Source organism: Balaenoptera musculus, chromosome 11 (assembly GCF_009873245.2).
Source record: "Balaenoptera musculus isolate JJ_BM4_2016_0621 chromosome 11, mBalMus1.pri.v3, whole genome shotgun sequence".
NCBI lineage: Eukaryota > Metazoa > Chordata > Mammalia > Artiodactyla > Balaenopteridae > Balaenoptera > Balaenoptera musculus.
This window is the reverse complement of record NC_045795.1, coordinates 52,576,486-52,602,755: the sequence shown is the minus strand read 5'-3', so window position 1 is coordinate 52,602,755 and position 26,270 is coordinate 52,576,486. Positions and strand designations below refer to the sequence as shown.

The following is a 26,270-nucleotide window of genomic DNA, read 5'->3' as shown; positions in this document are numbered from 1 at the left end:
CAAAATCACAACTATTTGCAGAACAACCATCAATGAAAAAGACCAGAATCTACCAGAAAAAGATCTTCTACAATTAAAGGAGGAACCACAACAAGATGGGTAGGAGAGGCAGACTCTCAATATAATCATGTCCCATACCACGGGGTGGGCAACCCACAAACTGGAGAATCATTATAATGCAGAGGTTCTCCCACAGGAGTGAGAGTTCTAGGCCCCACATCAGGCTCTGCAGCCCAGGAGTCAAGCACCAAGAAGACAAGCCCCCAGAGCATTTGGCTTTGAAGGTCAGCAGGGTTTAACTTCAGGAGGCTCAAAGGACTGGGGGAAACAGAGACCTGGCTCTTAAAAGGTGCACACAAAATCTGACATGTTCTAGAACCCAGGGCAAAAGCAGTAATTTGATAGGAGCCTGGGCCAGACCTATCTACTGGTGTAGGAGAGTTTCCTTGGAGGGAGGCGGGGGGGAGCTGTGGCTCACCCTGGGGACACAGACACTGGCAGCAGCCATTCTTGGGAGCTCCTTCTACTGCATGGACAATGGTGCTGCCAGGCACCATTGTGGAACCCTCCCTCTAGCTCATTAGCACCAAGACCTGGCCCATCCAATGGCCTGTAGGCACCAGTGCTGGGATGCCTCAGGCAAAGCAACTAATTGGATGGGGACACAACCCCACCTATCAGCAGACAGGCTGCCTAAAACTTCCTGAGCCCACAGCTGCCTCTGAACATGGCCCTGCCCACCGGAGGGCTAGGACCCAGCTCCACCCACCAATGTGCAGGCACCAACTCTGCCCTCCAAGAAAGCTGCTCTAGCCATTGGACGAGTCTCACCCACCAGGGGGCAGACACCAGACGTAAGAAAGCCACAATCCCACAGCCTGCAGACCCAGCCTGCCCACAGCAGGCCAGACCCTACCCTGGGACCAGCTGGGCCTCAACCCTTCCCACTAGCAGGCCAAAACAAGCTTCCCAACACCCTGGACCCCATACTCAACTGTGTCAGGAAACACTCCACCCCCCACACACACCAGTTATCTGACACCAGCTCTGTGATCCCTGGGCACTACAGCCGGACTCCAGGACCCAACTGTGACTGCTGGTAGTCCGGCATTAATCCCAAGACCTGGCTTCACCCATCAGTAGGTGGGCAACAGCCCCAAAGTTTTCTGGACCCTGATTCCACCCACCAGTGAGCCAGGACTAGCCCCAGGGCCCCCTGGGGTACTGCAGTCAGCTGCCTCGTGACTAGGCTCCACCAACCAGTAGCCAACAGCTTCCCAAAGCACGGCCAAAGCATGGCCTGGCAACCAACCGGAGTAGGGGCCAACCAAGCCTACCAGACTGTCCACACAGTCAGCCTGCCACAACAGAAGGAAGCATGCAGCCCTCATAGGGGGAACTGCTAGAACATATAGCTTGGCCATGATAGGGGAGTGCACTGCTAGGATGCATAGCACATCTCCTACAGAAGAATACTTCTCCAAGGTCAGGAAATGTAATTAACCCACCAGATACATAAAAATACAAACAGCAACTTAGGCAAAATGAGGTGACAGAAAAACATGTTCTAAATGAAGGAACAAGATAAAACCCTAGAATAAGAACTTAGTGGAGACACGCAATCTACCCAAGAAAGAGTCCAGGGTAATGATCATAAAGATGATCAAAGAACTCAGGACAAGAATGGATGCACAGAGTAAGAAGTTAAAAGTTTTTAACAAAGAGAAAACATAAAAAAAAAAAAAGAGAAAGATGAAGAACACAATAACTGAAATGAAAAATATACTAGAAGGAATCTACAGTAGACTAAATGATACAGAAAAATGGATCAGCAAGCTGAGAGATGGAGTAGTAGAAATCACTGCCACCTAACAGAAAAAAGGAGAAAGAATAAACAGAAATGAGGACAGTTTAAGAGCCCTTTGGGACAATATCAAGTGTACAAATATTCACAGTATAGGGGTCCCAGAAGGAGAAGAGAGATAAAAAGGAGCTGAGAACATATTTGAAGAAATAACAGGTGAAAACTTCCCTAACCTGGAAAAGGAAACAGTCATCCAAGTCCAGGAAGGGCAGAGAGTTCCATACAGGATTAACCCAAAGAGTAACACACCAAGACACATTGTAATTAAAATGACAAAAAATTAAAGATAAAGTGAGAATCTTAAAAGCAGCAAGGTAAAAGCAACAAATAACATCCAAGGGAACTCCCATAAGCCTATCAGCTGATTTTTCAGCAGAAACCCTGCAGGCCAGAAGGGAGTGGCATGATATATTTTAAATGATGAAAGGGAAGAACCTGCAACCTACAACCAAGAAATACTCTACCCAGCAAGCCTCTCATTCAGATTTGACAGAAAGATCAAAAACTTTACAAACAAGCAAAAGCTAAAAGAGTTCAGCACCATCAAATCAGCTTTACAACAAGTATTAAAGGAACTTCTCCAGGTGAAAAAAGAAAAGGCCACGACGAGAAACATGAAAATTATGAAATGAAAAAGCTCATCAGTAAAGGCAAACACACACTAAAGGTAGGGAATCATCCACGCATAAAGTGAGTAGGAAGGTTAAAAGACAAAGGTAGTAAAATCACCTATATCAAAATCACTTAAGCAGTTAAGGGATACATGAAACAATTAGATAAAAGATATGATATAAAAACAGTAATCGTGAGGGGAGAAGAGTACAAAGACAAGGTTGTTAAAACACATTTGAAAGTAAGAGATTAGCAACTTAATCACATATATATAGATTGCTATATAAAAATCTCATGGTAACCACAAACCAAAAATCAAAAATAGATACACACACAAAAAAAGAAAAAGGAATCCAAATATAACACTAAAAATAGTCAACTCACAAGAGAAGAACAAAAGAAGAAGACAAAACAAAACAATTAAGAAAATGGCAACAAGAACATACATATCAATAATTACCTTAACTGTAAACAGACTATATGTTCCAATCAAAAGACATAGCGTGGCTCAATGGATACAAAAACAAGACCCATATATATGCTGCCTACAAGAGACTCACTTCAGATCTAAAGACACAAAAGACTGAAAGTGAGGGGATGGAAAAGGTATTCCATGCAAATGGAAATCAAAAAAAAGCCAGAATAGCAATACTTTTATCAGACAAAACATACTTTAAAATAAAGGCTGTTACAAAGAAGCACACTACATAATGATCAAGGGATCAATCCAAGAAGAAGACAGAACAATTGTAAATATATATGCACCCAACACAGGAGCACCTCAATATATAAGGCAAATATTAACGGGCATAAAAGGAGAAATCAACAGTAACATAATAGTAGAGGAATTTAACACCCCACTTACATCAATGAACAGATCATCTAGACAGAAAATCAATAAGGAAACACTGGCCTGAAATGACACATTAGACGAGATGGACTTAACTGATACATAAAGAGCATTCCATCCAGAAGCAGCAGAATACACATTCTTTTCAAGTGCACATGGAACATTCTCCAGGATAGATCACATGTTAGGCTTCAAAACAAGCCTCAGTAAATTTAAGAAAACTGAAATAGTATCAAGTATCTTTTCCAACCACAACGCTATGAGACTAGAAATCAACTACAAGGAAAAAAAATGCAAAAAACACAAACACATGGAGACTAAACAATATGCTACTAAACCACCAATGGATCATTAAAGAAATCAAAGAGGAAATCAAAAATACCTAAAGACAAATGAAAATGAAAACACGATGATCCAAAACCAATGGGATGCAGAAAAAACAGTTCTAAGAGGGAAGTTTACAGCAATACAAGTTTACCTCAGGAAACAAGAAAAATCTCAAACAACCTAAACTTACACCTAAAGGAACTAGAGAAAGAACAAACAAAACCCAAAGTTAGTAGAAGGAAAGAAATCATAAAGATCAGAGCAGAAATAAATGAAATAGAGACTAAAAAAATAGAAAAGATCAATGAAACTAAAAGTTGGTTCTTTGCAAAGATAAAATCAATAAACCTTTAGCCAAATTTATCAAGAAAACCCAATAAAATCAGAGATGAAAAAGAAGTTACAAGTGACACCACAGAAATACAAAGGATCATAAGACAACAGTGATCAAACAACGATATGCCAATAAAATGGACAGCTTAGAAGAAATGGACAAATTCTTAGAAATGTACAATCTCCCAAGATTGAACCAGGAAGAAATAGAAAATAAGAACAGACCAATTACCAGTAATGAAATTGAATCAGTAATTTAAAAACTCCCAACAAAGAAAAGTCCAGGATCAGGTGGCTTCACAGGTGAATTCTACTAAACATTTAAAGAAGAGTTAACACCTATCCTTCTCAAACTATTCTCCCTCCCAAAAAAAAGGAACTGCAGAGGAAGGAACACTTCTAAATTCATTCTGTGAGGCCAGCATCACCATGATACCAAAACCAAGGATATCACAAAAAAAGAAAATTACAGGCCAATATCACTGATAAACAAGATGCAAAAATCCTCAACACAATATTAGCAAATTGATTCCCACAAAACATTAAAAGAATCATATGCCATAATCAAGTGGGATTTATCCCAGCGATGCAAGAATTTTTCAGTATCTGCAAAATCAATGTGCTACACCACGTTAACAGACTGAAGAATAAAAACCATATGATTATTTCAACAGATGCAGAAAAAGCTTTTGACAATATTCAACATTGATTTATGATAAAAACTCTCTAGAAAGTGGGCCTAGAGGAAACATACATCAACATACTAAAGGCCATATATGACAAACCCACAGCTAACATCATACTCAATGGTGAGAAGCTGAAAGCATTTAGGTGGGTTAATTACATGCCCACTCTCACCTCTTTTATTCAACAGAGTACTGGAAGTCCTAGCCACAGCAATCAGACAAGAAAAAGAAATAAATCCAAATTTGGAAAGGAAGAAGTAAAACTGTCACTGTTTGCGTGATACGAAGTGTAGAAAATCCTAAAGATGCCACCAGAAACTACCACAGCTTATTAATGAATCTGGTAAAGTTGCAGGATACAAAATTGATATACAGAAATCTGTTGCATTTCTATGCATTGACAACGAACTGTAAGATACAGAAACAGGGACTTCCTTGGTGGGGCAGTGGATAGGAATCCACCTGTCAGTGCACGGGACACGGGTTCAATCCCTGGTACAGGAAGATCCCACATGCCACGGAGCAACTAAGCCCATGCACCACAACTACTGAGCCTGCGCTCTAGAGCCTGCATGCCACAACTACTGAGCCTGCATGCTGCAACTACTGAAGTCCGCATGCCTAGAGCCTGTGCTCCGCAACAAGAGAAGCCACTGCAACAAGAAACCCACGCACCGCAACAAAGAGTAGCCCCCGCTCGCCACAACTAGAGAAAGCCCACACGCAACGAACACCCAATGCAGCCAAAAATAAACAAAATTCATCGTGGTGCGCGGGCCTCTCACCATCGTGGCCTCTCTTGTTGCGGAGCACAGGCTCCAGACGCGCAGGCTCAGTAGTTGTGGCTCACGGGCCTAGTTGCTCCACGGCATGTGGGATCTTCCCAGACCAGGGCTCGAACCCGTGTCCCCTGCATTGGCAGGCAGATTCTCAACCACTGTGCCACCAGGGAAGCCCAAATTAAATCTTAAAAAAAAAAAAAAAATAAGGAAACAATCCCATTTACCATCTCATCAAAAAGAATAAAATAACTACAAATAAACCTACCTAAGGAGGTAAAAGACCTGTATTCGGAAAACTGTAAGACATTAAAAGACTATAAAACTATAAGGTGAAGAAAATGAAGATGACACAAACAGATGAAAAGATATACCTTGTATTCTTGTATTGGAAAAATTAATATTGTTAAAGTGACCATACTACCCAAGGCAATCTACAGATTCAATGCAATCCCTATCAAAATATACCCAGGGCACTCTTCATAGAACTAGAACAAATAATCTCAAAATCTGTATGGAAACACAAAAGTCATCGAATAACTAAAACCATCTTGGGAAAGAAGAACAGAGCTGGAGGAATCATGCTCCCTGACTTCAGACTATACTACAAAGCTACAGTAATCAAAAAGTATGGTACTAGTAGGAAAACAGACACACAGATCAATGGAACAGAATAGACAGCCCAGAAGTAAACCCACACACTTATAGTTAATTAACTTATGACAAAGGAAGAAAGAATATACAATGGAGAAAAGACAGTCTCTTCAATAAATGGTGCTGGGAAAACTGGACAGCCACATGCAAGAGAATGAAACTGGATCCCTGTCTTATACCATACACAAAAATTAACTTAGAATGGATGACAGGCTTTCAATGTAAGATCTGAAAACGTAACACTCCTAGAAAAAAACAGGCTGTAAGCTCCTTGACATAAGTTATGGAGATGATTTTTTGGACTTGACACCAAAAGAAAAGGCAACAAAAGCAAAAATAAACACGTTGGACTACATCAAACTAAAAAGCTTCTGCTCAGCAAAGCAAACCATCAACAAAATGAAAATATAACCTACTGAATGATTTTGCAAATCATATATTTGATAAGAAGTTAATATCCAACAAGAAATCCAATTAAAAGATGGGGAAAGGATCTAAGGAGATATCTTTCCAAAGACATACAGATGGCCAACAAGTACATGAATAGGTGCTCAACATCACTAATCATCAGGGAAATACAAATCAAAACCACAATGAGATACCACCTCACACCTGTCAGAATGGCTATTACCAAAAAGACAACAAATAACAAGTGTTGGTGAGAATGTGGAAAAAAGGGAACCCTTATGCACTGTTGGTAGGAATGTAAATTGATGCAACCACTGTGGAAAACAGTATGGAGGTTCCTCAACAAATTAAAAAATAGAACTACCATACGATCCAGGAATTCCACTTCAGGGTATTTTTCTGAAGAAAACAAAAACATTGTTTCAAAAGATATAGGCACGCCTATGTTCACTGAAGCATTATGTACAATAGCCAAGATACGGAAACAACTGAAATGTCTATCGATAAATGAATGGATAAAGAAAATATGGTAGATATATACAATGGAATATTATTCAACCATAAAAAAGAAGGAAAATTTTCACACTTGCAACAACATGGATGGACTTTGAGGGCATTATGCTAAGTGAGATAAGTCACACAATGAAAGACAAATACTTTGAAAGACAAATGATCTTATATGTATAATCATAAAAAAAAATGAGCTCATATATATACAGATTTATGGTTCCAGAGGTGGGGAATGGGAGGGTGGGCAAAATGGGTGAAGGGGGTCAAAAGGTACAAACTTCCAGTTATAACATGAATAAGTCATGGGGATATAATATACAGCATGGTAACTATAGTTATTAATACTGTATGGCATATTTGAAAGTGCTAGAAGAGTAAATCTTAAAAATTCTCCTCACAAGAAAAAAAATAATCTATGTATGGTGACAGATGTTAACTAGACTTATTGTGGTGATCATTGTGCAATATATACAAATATCAAATCATTCTGTTGTACAGCTTAAACTAATATGTTATATGTCAATTACACCTGAATTTTTTAAAAGTAATTTACCTCCATATAGGGCAGTTCCTCCTTCAATTAGGTTGCTGGGGAGCGGGGCGGGGGGCGGGGGGCGGGTATTGAATCCTTTTAATCTCTAGTTGACCTGGGTTTCAGATTTGTTGTAGCATTAGTCAGATTCAGTTCAAGAATGTTTTAAAATATTTTTAGGGTGAGATCAGAACCTCACCTTCAGGAGAAGTTGGGATCTGAGCACTAGTAAAACTTCACAGATCTCTTTGAGCTGTACAGCCAGGCTGCTAGCTTTCTGATACGTGAGAGCACTCTCTGTTTTACATTCTGGCTGCCAGCTGGGGAGTACTTTGCTCTGCAGAGGCACCCTCTACTGTCCCTTCCTTAAGAAGCTCTCTCTCTGCCCTGTTACTCTAACTCCACCGTCTGAAAGCCTTTTGGCTTGTCCTGATTGAAAACCTGGAGAGCCATAGAAGGACATTTCTCAGCTCTCCCGCGGGCCCCATCCGTTGTGGCCCTGCCTGACACTTGGTGAAAGCCCCTAGTGCCTCAGAGAGGTTTCTGCTGACTCTCCTGCCCTGCCCCAAGCCTTCAGCGGGCTCCGCGCACCTCAAGGATGTTCTGGGCTCTCTTCCCTTGGCCCCAGCCTCCAGCACACGTCTACATCCATGTACTCAGTGAAGGCCCATGCGAAAGAGAGGTAGGTGCAGCCTAGCTCTGCGGCTGGGGCTCCTCAGGGCTCCAAATGTCACTCCAGCCCCCATGCAGTAAAAGTTTGGCTGATTTCTCCAAGCTGTCTGTAGCAGAGTCTTCTTCCTCCTGCTGTCCCCACCACAGATGAAAGTTACCTGTGTGTCTCCTTTTTTCTGGGAAGGGCACATTACATCCAGGATTTTAATTCATTTAGATTTCTTTGTTTCCTCAGCTCTCTAGAGGGTTTTTAAAGAACTGTGATTTTCTAGCTTCTCTATCTTTTCCCATTGTTAGGGTAGAAACAGCAATGTCTAATTTTTGCAACTTTCCAAGTCCTAACAGAAAGTGGAAGTCTTTATTACCCATTCTGATGGAAGAAAAACAGACTTGGAGCAGATAAATGACTTGCCCAAGGTTTAGCACTAAAAACAAAAAAACCACCAAAAAAAAAAAAAAAAACTCAGAAAAACTACAGTATAAACTTGTATCTCCTGACTCCAAGTCTAGGGTTCTTTGTCCTGCACAACAGGTAGTAAAGGCTATTTGACTCTGGGGAAGGCATTTAACCTCTCAGTATTTCTAATTTGTAAAATGAAAGGATTGTACTAGAGAAACTCAAAAGTCTCTTCCAAATCTAATTATTTCAAGATTCAATTAAGTTTGTGTTTTTAAAATATCCCACTGTTTCTGAAAACATAATTGTGTGTCTTCAGGTGCCTTTCAATTTTAGATGTCTAATAAGGGTCACAAATTTATCAAGTCCAAAACCAACTCCTTTCTTCATCCCTACGCTAAATTTACTCCTCCCATAGTCTTCATCTCAGCAAATGACAACCTGTTCCTATTGCTCAGGCTCAAATCACTGAACCATCCTTGACTTCCTTTTCTTTTCTATTCCACAGCCAATTCTATGGATGACTGCACCAATAATGTCCTCTCTGGTCTCCTCTGCTCTTGTCCTTTCTCCCCTCCCTCCTACCCCACATGTAATTTCCACATAGCAGATGGAATGGTCCTTTTATAAAATATAAGTCATATTCTGTCATTCTTCTTAAACTTTACCAATCATTTCCCCTTCCCTCAAAGGGAAAGGCAAACTCCTTTAAATGGCTTATAAGTCCTAGGCGATCTGGTCTCACTGACTACCTTGGTCTTCCCTCTTGCCATGCTCCTGTCTTACTCCACTCCAGCCTCACTGTTTTCCTTGCTGTTTCTCCAACACACCAGACAGTGCCCCAGGACATTTACACTTGTGTCCTTTCCTGAAATGGTCTTTCTCTAGGCATTCCCATGATATATCCTCTGCTCAGATGTCACCTTATCAGAGAGGTCTTCCCTTCCACCTACATAAAAAGCAAGTCCTCCCACTTCTCACCCATCCTGCAAAACTTCCTTTCTCTTATTCAGCTTTTTCTCCAAAGCACTCTTCACCACCTTATCTGTATGTTTATTGTCTGTCTTCCCACTGCTAGAACATAAACTCCATGAGGGCAGAGGCTTCCCTGTTTCATTCACTACTGGATACCCACTGCCTAAAACAGTGACTGGCACACAGTGGGACACACAAATATTTGATGGACAGAAAACCATGAGACAGAAAATTTAATAGAAAGACACAATTACACGGGCAGTATTGAGAACTGGAAAAGCTGGGTTTGAACCATGAGTGTGACCCCACAAAAACTTTCCCAATGACTGCCCTGTTCTGCTTCCCTAGACCCCTCTGCTCCAACCACCCCAGTGCTGGAAGTGGCAGTGGCTGAGGTGGACACTACACAGGGTAGAGGTGAGACACAAAATGAGGCAGGGAAGGCAGAAGTAAAAGTGTAGCCCAACCCATGGCTGCCCATATCTGAGCTTTGGTGGTCTGCACTGTTATATAAAAAAAAAAAAAAGCCAAGTAAATCCTTCAGGATGTCATTACACAACATCTTAATAGAGAGTCTGTCATAAAAGAAAAAGAGCTTGCTGGCTCAGCTGACAAGACACCAAGACTCTTATTCTTGGTGTAGTATGTTCATGCCAGGCACTGGGCACAATCTTTAGTTTGGGAAGAAGCCATGGTGCTATGGTCAAGATGCCAGACTTTGGAGACAGACTAGTTGAGTTCAAATCCTGGCTCTGCCACTCACCAACTATGTGACCTTGGGCAAACTGCCTAATCAACTAGGCCTGTTAAGTGGGTACAATGATGTCAATCTCATAGCGATGTTAGAAGGGTTAAATGAGATAAACGTGAAGCGATCAGCCTAAAACTGGGCACAGTGGAACGGTTCCATGAAAGCGAGTTATTGTTACAATTACTAAAAATTATGTGTCCCCCACCCTAGTGCAGCCAAAAGCGAGACCAATTTTGACAAGAATAGAAAAATTAATACATAGAGAAATGTCTTGTCATATCTATTAACATAGATCTCATTATATAATCCCTCTTAACTATACCATGTGATGGCAAAGAGACCAAAACTGCCTGTAAAATAAAATATATTTTATTGTGCTTCTCAACACCTCTGAGAAGTCCTAACCACAGGCAAATACAGAAAGGAAAGGCCAAAACAGGGAGAAAATCCAAATAAAATGAATTAAAATGGGAAAACTGTATGATACGTTATTTTATTATTTACAAAAAATAAATCTGCCTTACGAGCTAAAGTGGTAAGCAATAACAAAAACCTGATGACAAGAGGTATCCCAACGTATATTTTAATCCATATGAATTAAAGTTTAAATAGTTATTTGATGTCTTTTTGTAACAGTTTTAGCATATACAACTAAAATAAATGTGAAATTTTTTATTAGGAAAAATCTCAGAAAATAAAATTTTACTTTTAAAAATAGTTTCATCCCCCAATTCTAAATGGCTTTACATTAAAAGCTGGTCTTATAAATCACACCAATGTTTTCTTAGGTCAGTCTCCCAAGGCAATAGAAATAAAAACAAAAATAAACAAATGGGACCTAATCAAACTTACAAGCTTTTACACAGCAAAGGAAACCATAGGGGAAAAAAAAAAAAAAAGAAAGAAAAGACAACCTACGGAATGGGAGAAAATATTTGCAAATGATGAGACCAACAAGGGCTTAATCTCCAAAATATACAAACAGCTCATACAACTCAACAACAAAAAAACAAACAACCCAATCGAAAAATGGGCAGAAGGGGACTTCCCTGGCAGTCCAGCGGTTGAGACTTCACCTTCCAATGCAGGGGATGCAGATTTGATCCCTGGTCAGGGAGCTAAGATTCCCACATGCCTCGTGGGCAAAAAACCAAAACATAAAACAGAAGCAATACTGTAACAAATTCAATAAAGACTTTTAAAAATGGTCCACATCAAAAAAATCTTTTTTAAAAAAAGAAAAATGGGCAGAAAACCTTAATACAGGGGTCCCCAACCCCCGGGCTGTGGACCACTACTGGTCCGTGGCCTGTTAGGAACAGGGCCACACAGTAGAAGGTGAGCAGCAGGCAAGTGAGCGAAGCTTCATATGCCGCTCCCCATCACTCACATTACCGCCTGAACCATCATATCCCAGCACCTCCCCCTCCACCCCAGTGGAAAAATTGTCTTCCATGAAACCGGTCCCTGGTGCCAAAAAGGTTGGGGACTGCTGCCTTAATAGACATTTCTCCAAAGAAGACATACAGATGGCCAGTAGGCACATGAAAAGATGCTCAACATCACTAATCATTAGAGAAATGCAAATCAAAACTACAGTGAGGTACCACCTCACACCGGTCAGAATGGCCATCATTAAAAAGTCTACAAATAACACGTGCTAGAGAGGTTGTGGAGAAAAGGGAACCCTCCTACACTGTCGGTGGGAATGTAAGTTGGTGCAGCCATTGTGGAAAATAGTATGGAGGGTCCTCAGAAAACTAAAAATCGAATTACCATATGATCCAGCAATCCCACTCCTGGGCATATACCCAGAGAAAACTATAATTCAAAAAGATACACGCACCCCTATGTTCATAGCAGCACTACTCACAATAGCCAAGACATGGAAACAACCTAAATGTCCACTGACGGATGAATGGATAAAGAAGATGTGGTACATATATATAATGAACTACTACTCAGCCATAAAAAAGAATGAAATAATGCCATTTGCAGCAACATGGATACAACCAGAGATTATCATGCTAAGTGAAGTAAGTCAGAAAGAGAAAGACAAATACCATATGATATCATTTATATGTGGAATCTACAATATGACACAAGTGAACCTACCTATGAAACAGAAACAGACTCACAGACATAGAGAACAGACTTGTAGCTGCCAAGGGGGAGGGGGTTAGAGGAGGGATGGAGTGGGAGTTTGGGGTTAGCAGATGCAAACTATTATATATAGAATGGATAAACAACAAGGTTCTACTGTATAGCACAGGGAACTATATCCAATCTCCTGGGATAAATCATAATAGAAAAGAATATTTTAAAAAAAGAATGTCTGTATGTGTATAACTGAGTCACTTTGCTGTACAGCAGAGATTGGCACCACACTGCAAATCAACTGTACTTCAATAAAATTTAAAAAAAAAAAAAAAAAAAGCTGCTCTTTGTGATTCACAAAAGCAGGTGCCAATTCCTGAGCACAAACTGAAATGACAGAAGAAACTTTAAATGCTATTACAGCCATGAGTATGAACCCTAATCCAATATCTGTCTTCACTGATGCCTCTTCATCTCATCCGTGTGAAAGAGGAGAGGAGAAAAGGTTAGGAGTGCCTACTCTGTTCTACAGCATCCAGTCCAGCGCAAAGAACAACAAAATACAAGTAAGTGTTTGTATACATAAGTGCTCAAAACATTAAAATCCAAGTAAGAGAGAAAACTAATTTCCTAACATATAAATAGCATACATATTGAGGAACATATAATGATACTCTATACATTATAATCCAAAACCATAAGCAGGTTGTTTTTTAATTAATTAATTTACTTATTTATGGCTGCATTGGGTCTTTGCTGCCGCGCACAGGCTTTCTCTAGTTGTGTCGAGCGGTGGCTACTCTTCGTTGTGGTGCGTGGGCTTCTCATTGCAGTGGCTTCTCTGGTTGTGGAGCACTGGCTCTAGGCGCACGGACTTCAGTAGTTGTGGCACGCGGGCTCAGTAGTTGTGGCTCACGGGCTCTAGAGCGCAGGCTCAGTAGCTGTGGCACACGGGCTTAGTTGCTCCGCAGCATGTGGGATCTTCCCAGACCAGGGCTCGAACTCGTGTCCCCTTCACTAGCAGGTGGATTCTTAACCACTGCGCCACCAGGGAAGTCCCATAAGCAGGTTCTGAGACAAGATGCCTGGTTTTGAAATCTGGCTGGGTGACTGGGGCAAGTTACTTACCTCTCTGTGCCTCAATTTCCTCATCTCTAAAATGGGGAAAAGGTATTCTCCTCATAAGGTGGTTGTGATGGTTAATTAAGACACGTAAGGTGCTTATAAAAATGTCTCACACATAAAATGTACACAGTAAATATCAGCTCTCATTATTATTTAGAGGCAATAGAAACAAGTGGCTTAACTGAAGAAATTTTCATTGAGAAATAGCTAAGCTGAGTTCCAAAATTCATGTGCAAAGTCATAAATATCAAATGCTAAAGCTGTATGTTTATATTCAAGCACTTAATGAAGGGTTATGTTATGATCTCGAATACAGTTTGGGGTTACAGAAGCAGCCTCCTCATCCCCGCTGCTATACCAACCATTCCCCTTTTCCCCTGGAGCCCAGGCATCACCTTACCACCCAATTAAATCCCTTCCATGAACTGAATTCTTAATGCTTAAAGATATACAAAAAGCAAAGCATTTCTAAGTTTAGCAAAGCAACCACTAGTACATAAGTACAATAAAATGCTTTTATTTTAGAGTAAATAAAACTCTAAAATTTACAATAGTGAATCAAGGTGGACTGTGGGTCAGGATGGAAGGGGTAGACAAAGGAGAAGAAAAGGAAAATGGACAACAGGAGGAATATGAGACTTCAGAGAGAAAGCTGTGAATATGTAACTCCTGAATATTCTTTTTCTCCTTCCTATAATCATAAGGGCTTTTCACACAGATAACATGTAAAAGCAAGGCACTGCAACATTTAAAACACTTAGATTTTTGTAATATTCATTTCCTGAAACTCTTGCTGGCTCCATTAATTTTCACTTAAAGCAATTCAGAATTTGAAAGAAACATACACGAAATAAAGAAGGCACTGCTGTTAATTTGTAGGTGATTTTTTTTTCCTGCTATCAACAGGCCACACACCTGGCAGTTGTTTTTCCAGAGTCAATGAGATACAGATCATCCACATTCCCTTACTATCTTAATTATTAAGAAAACACAGAGCTAGCCAGGATGCCAATGAGCAGTTTCTCTCTCCAGAAGGCTGACTGCCACTTGGGGAGCACCCTGCATCCTCAGCTTATTAGCTCTTCCACTAACCCCTGCAGATAAGGAGCAAATCTACACGAAATTACGAACAGTTACAGAAACTGTTTCTCAAACTAGGCATTTTCTTATTCTCCACCCCCGCTCCCTCTCAAATATTCTATACCAAAGGTGTGTCCCCAAGCAGAGAATCCAGCCCCTCTCTTCTTTCACACCCTTTGGAGGCTTCTGGAGAATTCACACATCTGGTTGGCAATTCCCTGAATTCTGCCTATTCAAGCCAATACCTGAGCTGAGTCTTCAGATTAGGTTTTAAAAAAACGTGCTTAATGGGGACCAGGTGGGAATGTCCATTCACTCTCAAGTTTATTGAATAAAGGTAATGATTTAAGACGTTTACCACGCACTAATTATGAATTGAATCCCTGAGTGAGGGTGCTGCACGCACGAAAAAACTCCAGCTTAATGTCCCCATTTTTAAAAAGGAGGGAGGAATCTCCAAAATTACAAATTTAAATTTCCACATGCTAAAAAACCTGTCAGAATGATGAATTTCAAAGAAATACCTATTTGTATGTTACTAACATAACTGCATAGACACAAGACAAGAAGAACGTAGACTGCAATATACCGTTGATATGAATATATATGGCATATGATATTCATACATATCCTTTTTTATTTTTTTCTAACCACACCCTCTCTGAGTGGCTTCCTAGGCTCGCCGGGGCCAAACAGCGTCACGCTGTCCGGCGACCGGCCGGTTGGGGGTCCCAGCCAGGCACTCAAAGGTGAGAACGCGGTCCTGGGCAGCGGGCGGGCGCTCCGGCTCTCCAAGGGGTCCCCCTCCCGCGGGTCCGCCCAGTCCTGCCCTGCCCGGCAGCCCCGCAGGCCGCGGCCCGGCCTCTCTGCGACCCCGGCGCCGCCCGCCCCAGCCCAGAAGGCGGCTGCCCTGCGACCCAACCCGGGCGGGGAAGGGCCAGGCGGCCGGGCTGCGAGGGCCCCAAACTCACCATGGCCGAAGAGCCACAAGCGCGCCCACAGCCCAGAGTCACACGGCGCCGGCAACGCCCGTTGTCCTGGTGACGCCAACTGGGCGCCCCGCCCCGTCCCCTAGGTGGGCTCAGAGGCGGCCATTGGCTGGCGGACAGCACATGACGCGCAGGGGCGGTGCCCTTTGGACCGCCCCCCGCCCCCCACGACTCGGCTCTTGGGCGGGGCCTCTTTGGCTTTCCGCCTCTGCATCTGTCCCTCATCACCCTGATCACCTTGACATCCTTCACCTGACAGATGACCCAGCCTTAGACTGACCTGCTGGGAAAGACCTTTATGGACTTACCTTATTTAAGAAACCTTATTTAAGTTACCTTGATTACACACGTAACACATGATTATTTGAGACATTTTATTTATCTATTTAAATTTATTTATTTATTTATTTTTGGCTGCGTTGGGTCTTCGTTGCTGCACGTGGGCTTTCTCTAGTTGCGGTGAGCCGGGGCTACTCTTTGTTGTGGTGCGCAGGCTTCTCGGTGCGGTGGCTTCTCTCGTTGTGGAGCACTGGCTCTAGGTGCACAGGCTTCAGTAGTTGTGGCACGCGGGCTCAGTAGTTGTGGCTCGCGGGCTCTAGAGCGCCGGCTCAGTAGTTGTGGCACACGGGCTTAGTTGCTCCGCGGCATGTGGGATCTTCCCGGACCAGGGCTTGAACCTGTGTCCCCTGCATTAGCAGGCGGATTCTTAACCTGTGTGCCACCAGGGAAGTCCTGGAGACATTTTAAACAATAACGAATTACAAAGAATAAAACCACACCAAATCTCAGCACCTGATATAACCACTGCTTATATTTTAGTCTATCTGCTTCCAAGCCCGCAACAAAATGTACATTATTATAATACGTTGTATTCTTGGAAATGGAAGCAAACCATACGCACTTTTATTATCTACTTTTTTCAATTTAAAAATTATCCTTGCGTGCCAATTCATGTCATAGCATTGTATGTATACACTCTAATTTATTAAATCATTCAGCAACGTGTTGGATGTTTTTAATATGGCTGACAGGAACTTTAGATATCCTCAAATCCAGCCCATTAAGTCTATGAAGAGACATACTCAACAGCAGATCTGACATCTCCCCTTGAATGTCTAATAGACATCCCACACTTAAATATAGCCCCAATAAGACTTTTGATCCAAGTTTCTTACTCTCCCTAAACAAATGGACAACTGTAGCCCTCAACAATCAACACCAGAAAGCCCTGTGAAGAGGAAGAGAATTTGTAGTGATGGAAGGTAGATTACTGGTTGTTCACAGCTGGGGGAGGAGTGGTGGAGGAAGAGATAATAACTAAAGGGTATGAGGTTTCTTTTTGAGGTGATGAAAGTGTTCTAAAGTCGACTGTGGTGATGGTTGCACACATCTGTGAATATACTAAAAACCACTGTGTTGTACAGTTTGTGTGAAATGCATAGTATGTGAGTTATATTTCAATAAAGCTGTGTGGTTTTTTGTTTTGTTTTGTTTTTATAAATTTATTTATTTTAGGCTGAGTTGGGCCTTTGTTGCTGCACGTGGGCTTTCTCTAGTTGCGGCGAGTGGGGGCTACTCTTCGTTGCAGTGCACGGGCTTCTCATTGTGGTGGTTTCTCTTGTTGCAGAGCACCGGCTCTAGGCACGCGGACTTCCGTAGTTGTGGCACGCGGGCTCAGTAGTTGTGGCTTGCAGGCTCTAGAGTGCAGGCTCAGTAGTTGTGACGCATGGGCTTAGTTGCTCCGCGGCATGTGGGATCTTCCCAGACCAGGGCTCGAACCCAGGTCCCCTGCACTGGCAGGTGGATTCTTTTTTTTTTTTTTTTTTAATTTATTTATTTTATTTATGGCTGTGTTGGGTCTTCGTTTCTGTGCGAGGGCTTTCTCTAGTTGCGGCAAGCGGGGGCCACTCTTCATAGCGGTGCACGGGCCTCTCACTATCGCGGCCTCTCTTGTTGCGGAGCATAGGCTCCAGACGCGCAGGCTCAGTAATTGTGGCTCACGGGCCTAGTTGCTCCGCGGCATGTGGGATCTTCCCAGACCAGGGCTCGAACCCAGGTCCCCTGCACTGGCAGGTGGATTCTTAACCACTGCGCCACCATGGAAGCCCAAGCTGTGTTTTTTTTAAAGCTATGTTGTTGCTCATACATACTCTCAACTTTAATTAATCTTGATAATTTGTCTTTGTATCAATATGATATATCCCTCCATGGAACTTTTCACTTTGAATCCATTTATTCTTTTTTCCCCAGCTTTACTGAGGTATAATTGACAATTTAAAATTGTACATATTTAAGGTGTACAACGTGATGATTTGATATATGTATACATTGTGAAATAATGACAATTCAGTTAACATACCCATTACCTCACATAGTTACCACTATTTTTCTTTCTCTCTTTCTTTCTTTCAGTGATAACTCTTAAGATCTACCTTCTTAGCAAATGTCAAGTACACAAAACAGTATTGTTAACTATATTCACATTGTTATACATTAGATATCCAAAACCTATTCATCTTGCATAACTGAAATTTTGTACCCCTTGACCAGCATCTCCTCATTTCCCTCTACCCCTAACCGCAGGTAACCACCATTCCACTCTCTGCCTCTGTGTGTTTGACTATTTTAGAATGCACACATAAGTGAGATCATGCAGTATTTGTCTTTCCGTGTCCAGTTTCTTTCAATTAGCATAGTATCCTCAAGGTTCATCCATGTCACAAACGGCAGGATTTTCTTCTTTTTAAACACTGAATAACATTCCATTGTATAATATATAGATTTCCCTTTCTAAAAGTTTATATGAATGTATTCATACAATAATTAGGATTTTGAAACTGGCTTCTTAGCACATTTTCAAGATTCATCCAAGTTGTAGCATGTACCAGTACTTCATTCCTTTTTATGGTCAAATAACATTCCTTGAAAGGATATACCACAGTTTTGCTTATCCATTTGTTCACTGATGGTCATTTCCATCTTTTGGCTGTCGTGAATAATGCTGCTATGAATATTTAGGAACACTTTTTTTTGACCGTGCCATGCGGCATACAGGATCTTCCCTGACCAGGGATCAAACCCGTGCCCCCTTCATTGGGAGCACAGAGTCTTAACCACTGGACCTCCAGGGAAGTCCTGAATACATTTTCATACAGACACGTGTTCCTGTTTCTCTTGGGTGTATATCTAGGGTATATATCTAGAAGTAAAATTTCTGGGTCATAAGGTAATAACTCTGTTTCAGCATTTGAGGAACTGCCAGAGTGCTTTCCAAAGTGGCTGCACCATTTTATATTCCCACCAACAGTGTGTAAGGATACCAATTTCTCCACAGCCATGTCATATGTTGAAGAAAAAAGTAGTAAAAATGAAGGCAGTTTAAGACAATTAAAAAATAAGCCACAGATTGGGAGAATGTGTCTGCAAAACACATATCTGATGAAGAACTTGTATCCAGAATATACAAAGCACTTTTAAAACTCAACAATAAGAAAACAAACAACCCAACTTAAAAATGATCAAAAGATCTGAACAGACACTTCATCAAAGAAGATATACAGATGGCAAATAGCATATGAAAAGATAATCAAGGGTGGCCAAGATGGCAAAGTAGGAAGACCCTGAGCTCACCTCCTCCCATGGGCAAACCAAAATCACAACTATTTACAGAGCAACTATCTATGAGAACAAACTAAAGACCAGCAGAAAAGATTTTTCACAACTAAAGATATGAAAAAGGAACCATAATGAGATGGATAGGAGGGGCAAAGATGCAATATAGCCAAGACCCATACCCTCAGGTAGGTAACCCACAAATGAGAGGATAATCATAATTGCAGAAGTTCTCCCCAAGGAGTTAGGGATCCTAGCCTCAGATTGGGCTCACCAGCCTGGGGTCCTGCACCAGGAAAACGAGTTCCCAGAACATCTGGCTTTGAAGGCCAGTGGAGCTTGCATAGGAGAGCCAGGGGGCTGTAGGAAACAAAGACTCTGCTCTTAAAGGGCACACACAAAATCTCACATACTCCAAGACTCGGCTGAGAGGCAGGAATTTCAAAGGAGCCTGGTTCAGATCCATTTGCTGACTTTGGAGAACCTCCCAAAGAGGCAGAAAGCAACTGATACACCTCCTGGGGACACAGATGCTGCTGGTAGCCATTTGGGGGAGCTTGTCCTACCACAAGGACACTGATGCAAGCACCATTCTGGAGTCCTCCCTCCAGCCCAGGGGTCCCCAACCCCTGGGCCACAGACCCGCAACAGTCCATGGCCTGTTAGGAACGGGGCCACGCAGCCAGGAGGTGAGCAGCGGGCGAGCAAGCAAAGCTTCATCTGTATTTACAGCCGCTCCCCATTGCTTGCATTATCACCTGAGCTCTGCCTCCTGACAGATCATCGGTGGCATTAGATTCTCATAGGAGCACGAACCCTGCGGTGAACTGCGCATGCGAGGGATGCAAACCCTACTGTGAAATGCACGTTCAAGGGATCTAGGTTGGGTGCTCCTTATGAGAATCTAATGCCTGATGATCTGAGGTGGAGCTGAGGCAGTGATGCTAGCGCTGGGGAGCGGCTGCAAATACAGATTATCATTAGCAGAGAGGTTTGACTGCGTGTACATTAAAGTACATGCCCTTAACTCACATCTGTTTGCGCAGCTCTGTGAGGAGATGGATGCAGAGCACACACATCTTCTCTTATACACAGAAGTGAGATGGCTTTCTAAAGGTAGATCACTGGCCAGAGTTTTTGAGTTATGAGAGCCACTCCAGAGATTTCTTTTAGAAAAACAGTCACCACTGGCAGCACATTTCAGTGACACAGAATGGGTCGCAAAACTTGCTTACTTGTGTGACATATTCAACCTGCTTAACGAACTCAATCTGTCACTTCAGAGGAGAACGACAACTGTGTTCAAGTCGGCAGATAAAGTGGCTGCATTCAAAGCCAAACTGCATTTATGGGGGCAACAAGTGAACGTTGGGATTCTTGACATGTTTCAAACATTAGCAGAGATTTTGAAAGAGCCTCAGCCAAGGCCTTCTTTCTCCCAGCTGGTGCATGATCACCTATCTCAGCTTTCAAAAGAGTTTGAGCATTTGAGAGTACTTCCCAACCACAAAATACCCCCGAACTGGGAAGGAATGGATCCGCAACCCATTTGTGAATAAGCCAGGTGAATTGACTTTGTCTGTGCTAGAAGAGCATCAACTGCTTGAGATCACAAATGATGGTGACCTTAAAAGTATGTTTGAGACACCTTCAAATCTCCATACGTTCTGGGTTAAAGTTAAGGCAGAATATCCTGAGATTACCACAAAAGCACTGAAAAGCCTGCTTCCATTTCCAACATCCTATCTCTGTGAAGCAGGGTTTTCTGCAGTGACAGCAACCAAAACGGATTACAGAGTAGACTGGACATAAGCAACACACTTTGGGAGTAACTGTCTCCCATCACCCCCAGATGGGACCATCTAGTTGCAGGAAAACAAGCTCAGGGCTCCCACTGATTCTGCATTATGGTGAGTTGTATAATTATTTCATTATATATTACAATGTAATAATAATAGAAATAAAGTGCACAATAAATGTAATGCGCTCAAATCATCCCGAAACCACCACCCATCCCTGGTCCGTGGAAAAATTGTCTTCCACGAAACCAGGTCCTGGTGTCCAAAAGATTGGCAGCCCATTTCAGTGACACAGAATGGGCTGCAAAACTTGCTTACTTACGTAACAGGTAAGATTGGGGACCCTATTATCTCCAGGGGCTTACCCACCCACCAGCAGGCCGGCAACACAGCCGGGGTCCCCTGGACTCCAAATAGCCAAAACAATCTTGAGAAAGAAGAACAAAGCTGTAGGAATCACGCTCCCTCATTTCAAACTACACTACAAAGCTACAGTGATCAAAACAGTATGGTACCAGAACAAATACAGACACATAGATCAATGGAACACAACAGAGAGCCCAGAAATGAATCCACACTTATATGGGAAATTAATAACTTGCCCTACAACAAAGGAGTCAAGAATATACAATGAGAAAATGAGAACCTCTTCAATAAATGGTGTTGGGGAAACTGGACAGATACATACAAAAGAATCAAACTGGCCTACTCTCTCACACCATACAAAAAAAAAACTCAAAATGGATTAAAGACTTAAGGGAATTCCCTAGCTGTCCAGTGGTTAGGACTCCATGCTCTCACTGCCAAGGGCCCGGGTTCAGTCCCTGGTCGGGAAACTAAAATCACACAAGCCACGCAGTGTGGCAAAAATAATTAATTAATTAATTTTAAAAAAATGTTAAAAAGAACTTAAATATAAGACCTGAAACCATAAAACTCCTAGAGGAAAACATAGGCTGTAAGCTCTTAGTCATTGGTCTTAGTAATGGTTTTTTGGATATGTCTCCCTAGGCAAAGGAAACAAAGGTAAAAATAAACAAATGGGACTACATTAAACTGAACAGCACACAGCAAAGGAGACTATCAACAAAATGAAAAGACCACCTATTGAATGGCAGAAGAGTTTCCAAAGCATGTATCTGATAAGGGGTTAATATCCAAAATATGCAAAGAACTTATACGACTCAACATCAACAAAACAAACAACCCAATTAAAACAAAAACAAACAAACAAACAAAAACGGGCAGAGCACCTGAATAGACATTTTTCTAAAGAACACATTACAGACAGCCAACACGCACAGGAAAAGATGCTCAACATCAATACTCATCAGGAAAATATAAATCATAACCACAATGAGATATCACCTCACACCTGTCAGAATGGCTATTATCAAAAAGACAACAAATAACAAGTGCTGGCAAGGATGTGGAGAAAAGGGAACCCTTGTGCTGTTAATGGGAATGTAAATTGGTACAGACACTGGAAAACAGTATGGAGGTTCCTCAAAAAATTAAAAATAGAACTACCATATGATCCAGCAATCCTACTTCTGGGTATTCTTCTGAAGGAAACAAAAACACTAATTTGAAAAGATATATGCACTCTTATGTTCACTGAAACATTATTTACAATAGCCAAGATATGGAAGCAATCTAAGTGGCCATCAACAGATGAATGGATAAAGAACATGTAGTATATAGAGAGAATAGAATAAAACTCAGCTATTAAAAAAAAAAGAATGAAATCTTGACATTTGGGACAACATGGATAGACCTGCAGAGTATTATGCTAAGTGAAACAATAAGTCAGACAGAAAAAGACAAATACTGTATGATATCACTTATATGAGGAATCTAAAAAACAAAACAGATTACCATAACCAAACAGAAGCAGAGTCACAGATACAGAGAACAAACTAGTGATTGCCAGAGGGGAGTGGTGCGGGGGGATGAGTGAAATAGGTGAGGGAGATTAAGAGGTACAAACTTCAAGTTGTAAAATAAATAAATCACAGGAATATAATGTACAGCTTGGGGAATATAGTAACATTGTAATAACTTTGTATTGCAACAGTAACTAGACTTATCATGGTGATTGCTTTGTAATATACAAAAAATACTGAATCACTATGTTGTATACCTGAGAGCATAATATGGTAAGTAAATTATACTTCAATAAAAAAGAAAAGAACAATCTCCACACAGTCAGGTAGCTGCCCACCCCTTAGAGAAGCCTGGAGGTTTATTACCTGGAGAAGGTAAAACAGGTTGGGGAGGAGTAGGAGGTAAGATAAAACAGGTAGGACCCCTTTCTGAAAACAGAGGGATTAGGTAAATGCTTACATGTTGAACAGTAAGTAATCATCTCTTTTTTTTTTTAATTTTTATTGTAGTATAGTTGATGTACAATGTTGTGTTAGTTTCAGGTGTACAGCAAAGTGAATCTGTTATACATATGCATATATCCACCCTTTTTTAAGATTCTTTTCCTACATAGCCCATTACAGAGTATTTAGTAGAGTCCCTGTGCTATACAGTGGGTCCTTATTAGTTACCTATTTTAGATACAATAGTGTGTATATGTCAATCCCAATCTTCCAATTTATCCCTCCCCCTCCCCTTACCCCCTGGTAACCATAAGTTTATTTTCTACATCTTTATTTCTGTTTTGTAGATAAGGTCATCTGTACCTTTTTTTTTTTTTTTTTTTAGATTCCACATATAAGTGATATCATATGATATTTGTCTTTCTCTGTCTGACTTACTTCTCTCAGTATGACAATCTCTAGGTCCATCCAGGTTGCTGCAAATGGCATTATTTCATTCTTTTCTATGGCTGAGTAATAGTCCCTTGTATAACTGTACCACATCTCCTTTATCCATTCCTCTGTTGATGGACATTTAGGTTGCTTCCATGTCCTGGCTATTGTAAACAGTGCTGCAATGAACATTGGGGTGCATGTGCCTTTTTGTATTATATCAAATAATTATATCTTTTTGAATTATGGCTTTCTCCGGATATATGCCCAGGAGTGGGATTGCTGGATCATATGCTAACCCTACGACTACTAGAGCTCATCAATGAATTTGGTAAAGTTGCAAGATACAAAATTAATACACAGAAATCTCTTGCATTCCTATACACTAACAATGAAAGATCAGAAAGAGAAATCAAGAAAACAATCCCATTTACCATCTCATCATCAAAAAGAATAAACTACCTAAGGAGGCAAAAGACCTGTACTCAGAAAACTATAAGATTCCGATGAAAGAAACAAAAGATAACACAAACAGATAGAGAGATATACCATGTTCTTGGATTGGAAGAATCAATATTGTGAAAATGACTATACTACCCAAAGCAATCTACAGATTCAATGCAATCCCTATCAAATTACCAATGGCATTTTTCACAGAATTAGAACAAAAAACTTCACAATTTGTATGGAAACACAAAAGACCCTGAACAGCCAAAGCAATCTTGAGAAAAAAAATGCAGAACTAGAGGAATCAGGCTCCCTGACTTCAGACTATATTACAAAGCTACAATAATCAAAACGGTATGTTACTGGCACAAAAACAGAAATATAGATCAATGTAACAGGATAGAAAGCCCAGAGATAAACCCACGCACCTATGGTCACCCAATCTATGACAAAGGAGGCAATAATATACAATGGAGAAAAGACAGTCTCTTCAATAAGTGGTTCTGGGAAAACTGGACAGCTACATGTAAAAGAATGAAATTAGAACGCTCCCTAATACTTACATAAAAATAAACTCAAAATGGATTAAAGACCTAAATGTAAGGCCAGATACTATAAAACTCTTAGAGGAAAACATAGGCTGAACACTCGCTGACATAAATCTCAGCAAGATCTTTTTCGATCCATTTCCTAAAGTAATGAAAATTAAAACAAAAATAAACAAATGGGACCTAATTAAACTTAAAAGCTTTTACACAGCAAAGGAAACCATAAACAAAACAAAAAGACAACTCTTAGAATGGGAGAAAATATTTGCAAACGGAGCAACCAATAAGGGATTAATCTCCAAAATATACATCAACTCATTCAGCTCAATATCAAAACAAACAAACAAACAAACAACCCAATCAAAAAATGGGTGGAGAATCTAAATACACATTTCTCCAAAGACATACATATGGTTAAAAAGCACATGAATAGAAGCTCAACATCACTAACTATTAGAGAAATGCAAATCAAAACTACGATGAGGTATCACCTCACACTAGTCAGAATGGCCATCATCAAAAAATCTACATACAAACAATAAATGCTTGAGAGGGTGTGGAGAAAAGGAAACCCCCCTACACTTTTGGTGGGAATGTAAACTGGTACAGACACTATGGAGAACTGTATGGAGGTTCCTTAAATCACCTCTTAATTTATGTTTTTTTAAATATGAATTTTCATATGTGAAGTTTGTTAACTATAACTAAACTAATACTTTTCGGAATACAGAAAGTGTGTCTATGTTTATTTTTTGTTTGTTGAAAGTATACTGTATATATATATACATTCTGAGTGGGGTCTGGGGCAGCCCCCTGTAATTAAACAAATTAATATTTCTGTAGTGAAATATATGAATGAATAGTCACAGTAAGTGTGATAAATGAGGAGTAAAATTACCCTGTCTGTTTGGGTCAAGTTTTGCTGCCAACTTAGTTTTCATGCTAAACATTTAAAAAACAAAAGAAAAGAAAAATAACATTTGGTTTTCAGAGCTTTTGGTATTTCAGAAATCTAGAAATGGAATTATGAATCCATACTTGGATATAGGGGCTACTACCCTTCTATCATGATGAAATTTAAAAAATAAGCTACTCAAGTTTTCTGTGCCTTATTTGCTTCTATAGACCAAGTTAAAGTATGGCAAACATCTCTGGAATTAGATATTTTTTTAAAAAAAAGAAAGAAAAGCTGCTCAACATCATATATCATACAGAAATTGCAAATTAAAATAACAATGAAATAGGGACTTCCCTGGTGGCGCAGTGAAGAGTCCGCCTGCCAATTCAGGGGACACGGCTGTGATCCCTGGTCCGGGAAGATCCCACATGCCACGGAGCAGCTAAGCCCGTGTGCCACAACTACTGAGCCTGCACTCTAGAGTCCACGAGCCACAACTACTGAGCCTGTGTGCCACAACTACTGAAGCCCGTGTGCCTAGAGCCTGTGCTCTGCAACAAGAG

The 26,270-nt window shown here is 40.9% G+C and overlaps 1 protein-coding gene across 4 annotated transcripts in view; it reads right to left on the bottom strand.

Moving 5' to 3' along the window:
- FBXL2 (F-box and leucine rich repeat protein 2) overlaps positions 1-15,703 on the bottom strand; it is a 92,926-nt gene extending 77,223 nt beyond the window's left edge. For all 4 annotated transcript variants that reach the window (XR_005021775.1, XR_005021776.1, XM_036868235.1 and 1 more), the window contains exon 1: positions 15,624-15,703. Coding sequence is in view for 2 of the 4 variants with exons in the window: in XM_036868235.1 (XP_036724130.1) it covers positions 15,624-15,626 (3 nt within the window). In the remaining 2 variants the exon portion in view is untranslated. The remainder of the gene's footprint in view (positions 1-15,623) is intronic.
- Positions 15,704-26,270: the final 10,567 nt, after the last annotated feature.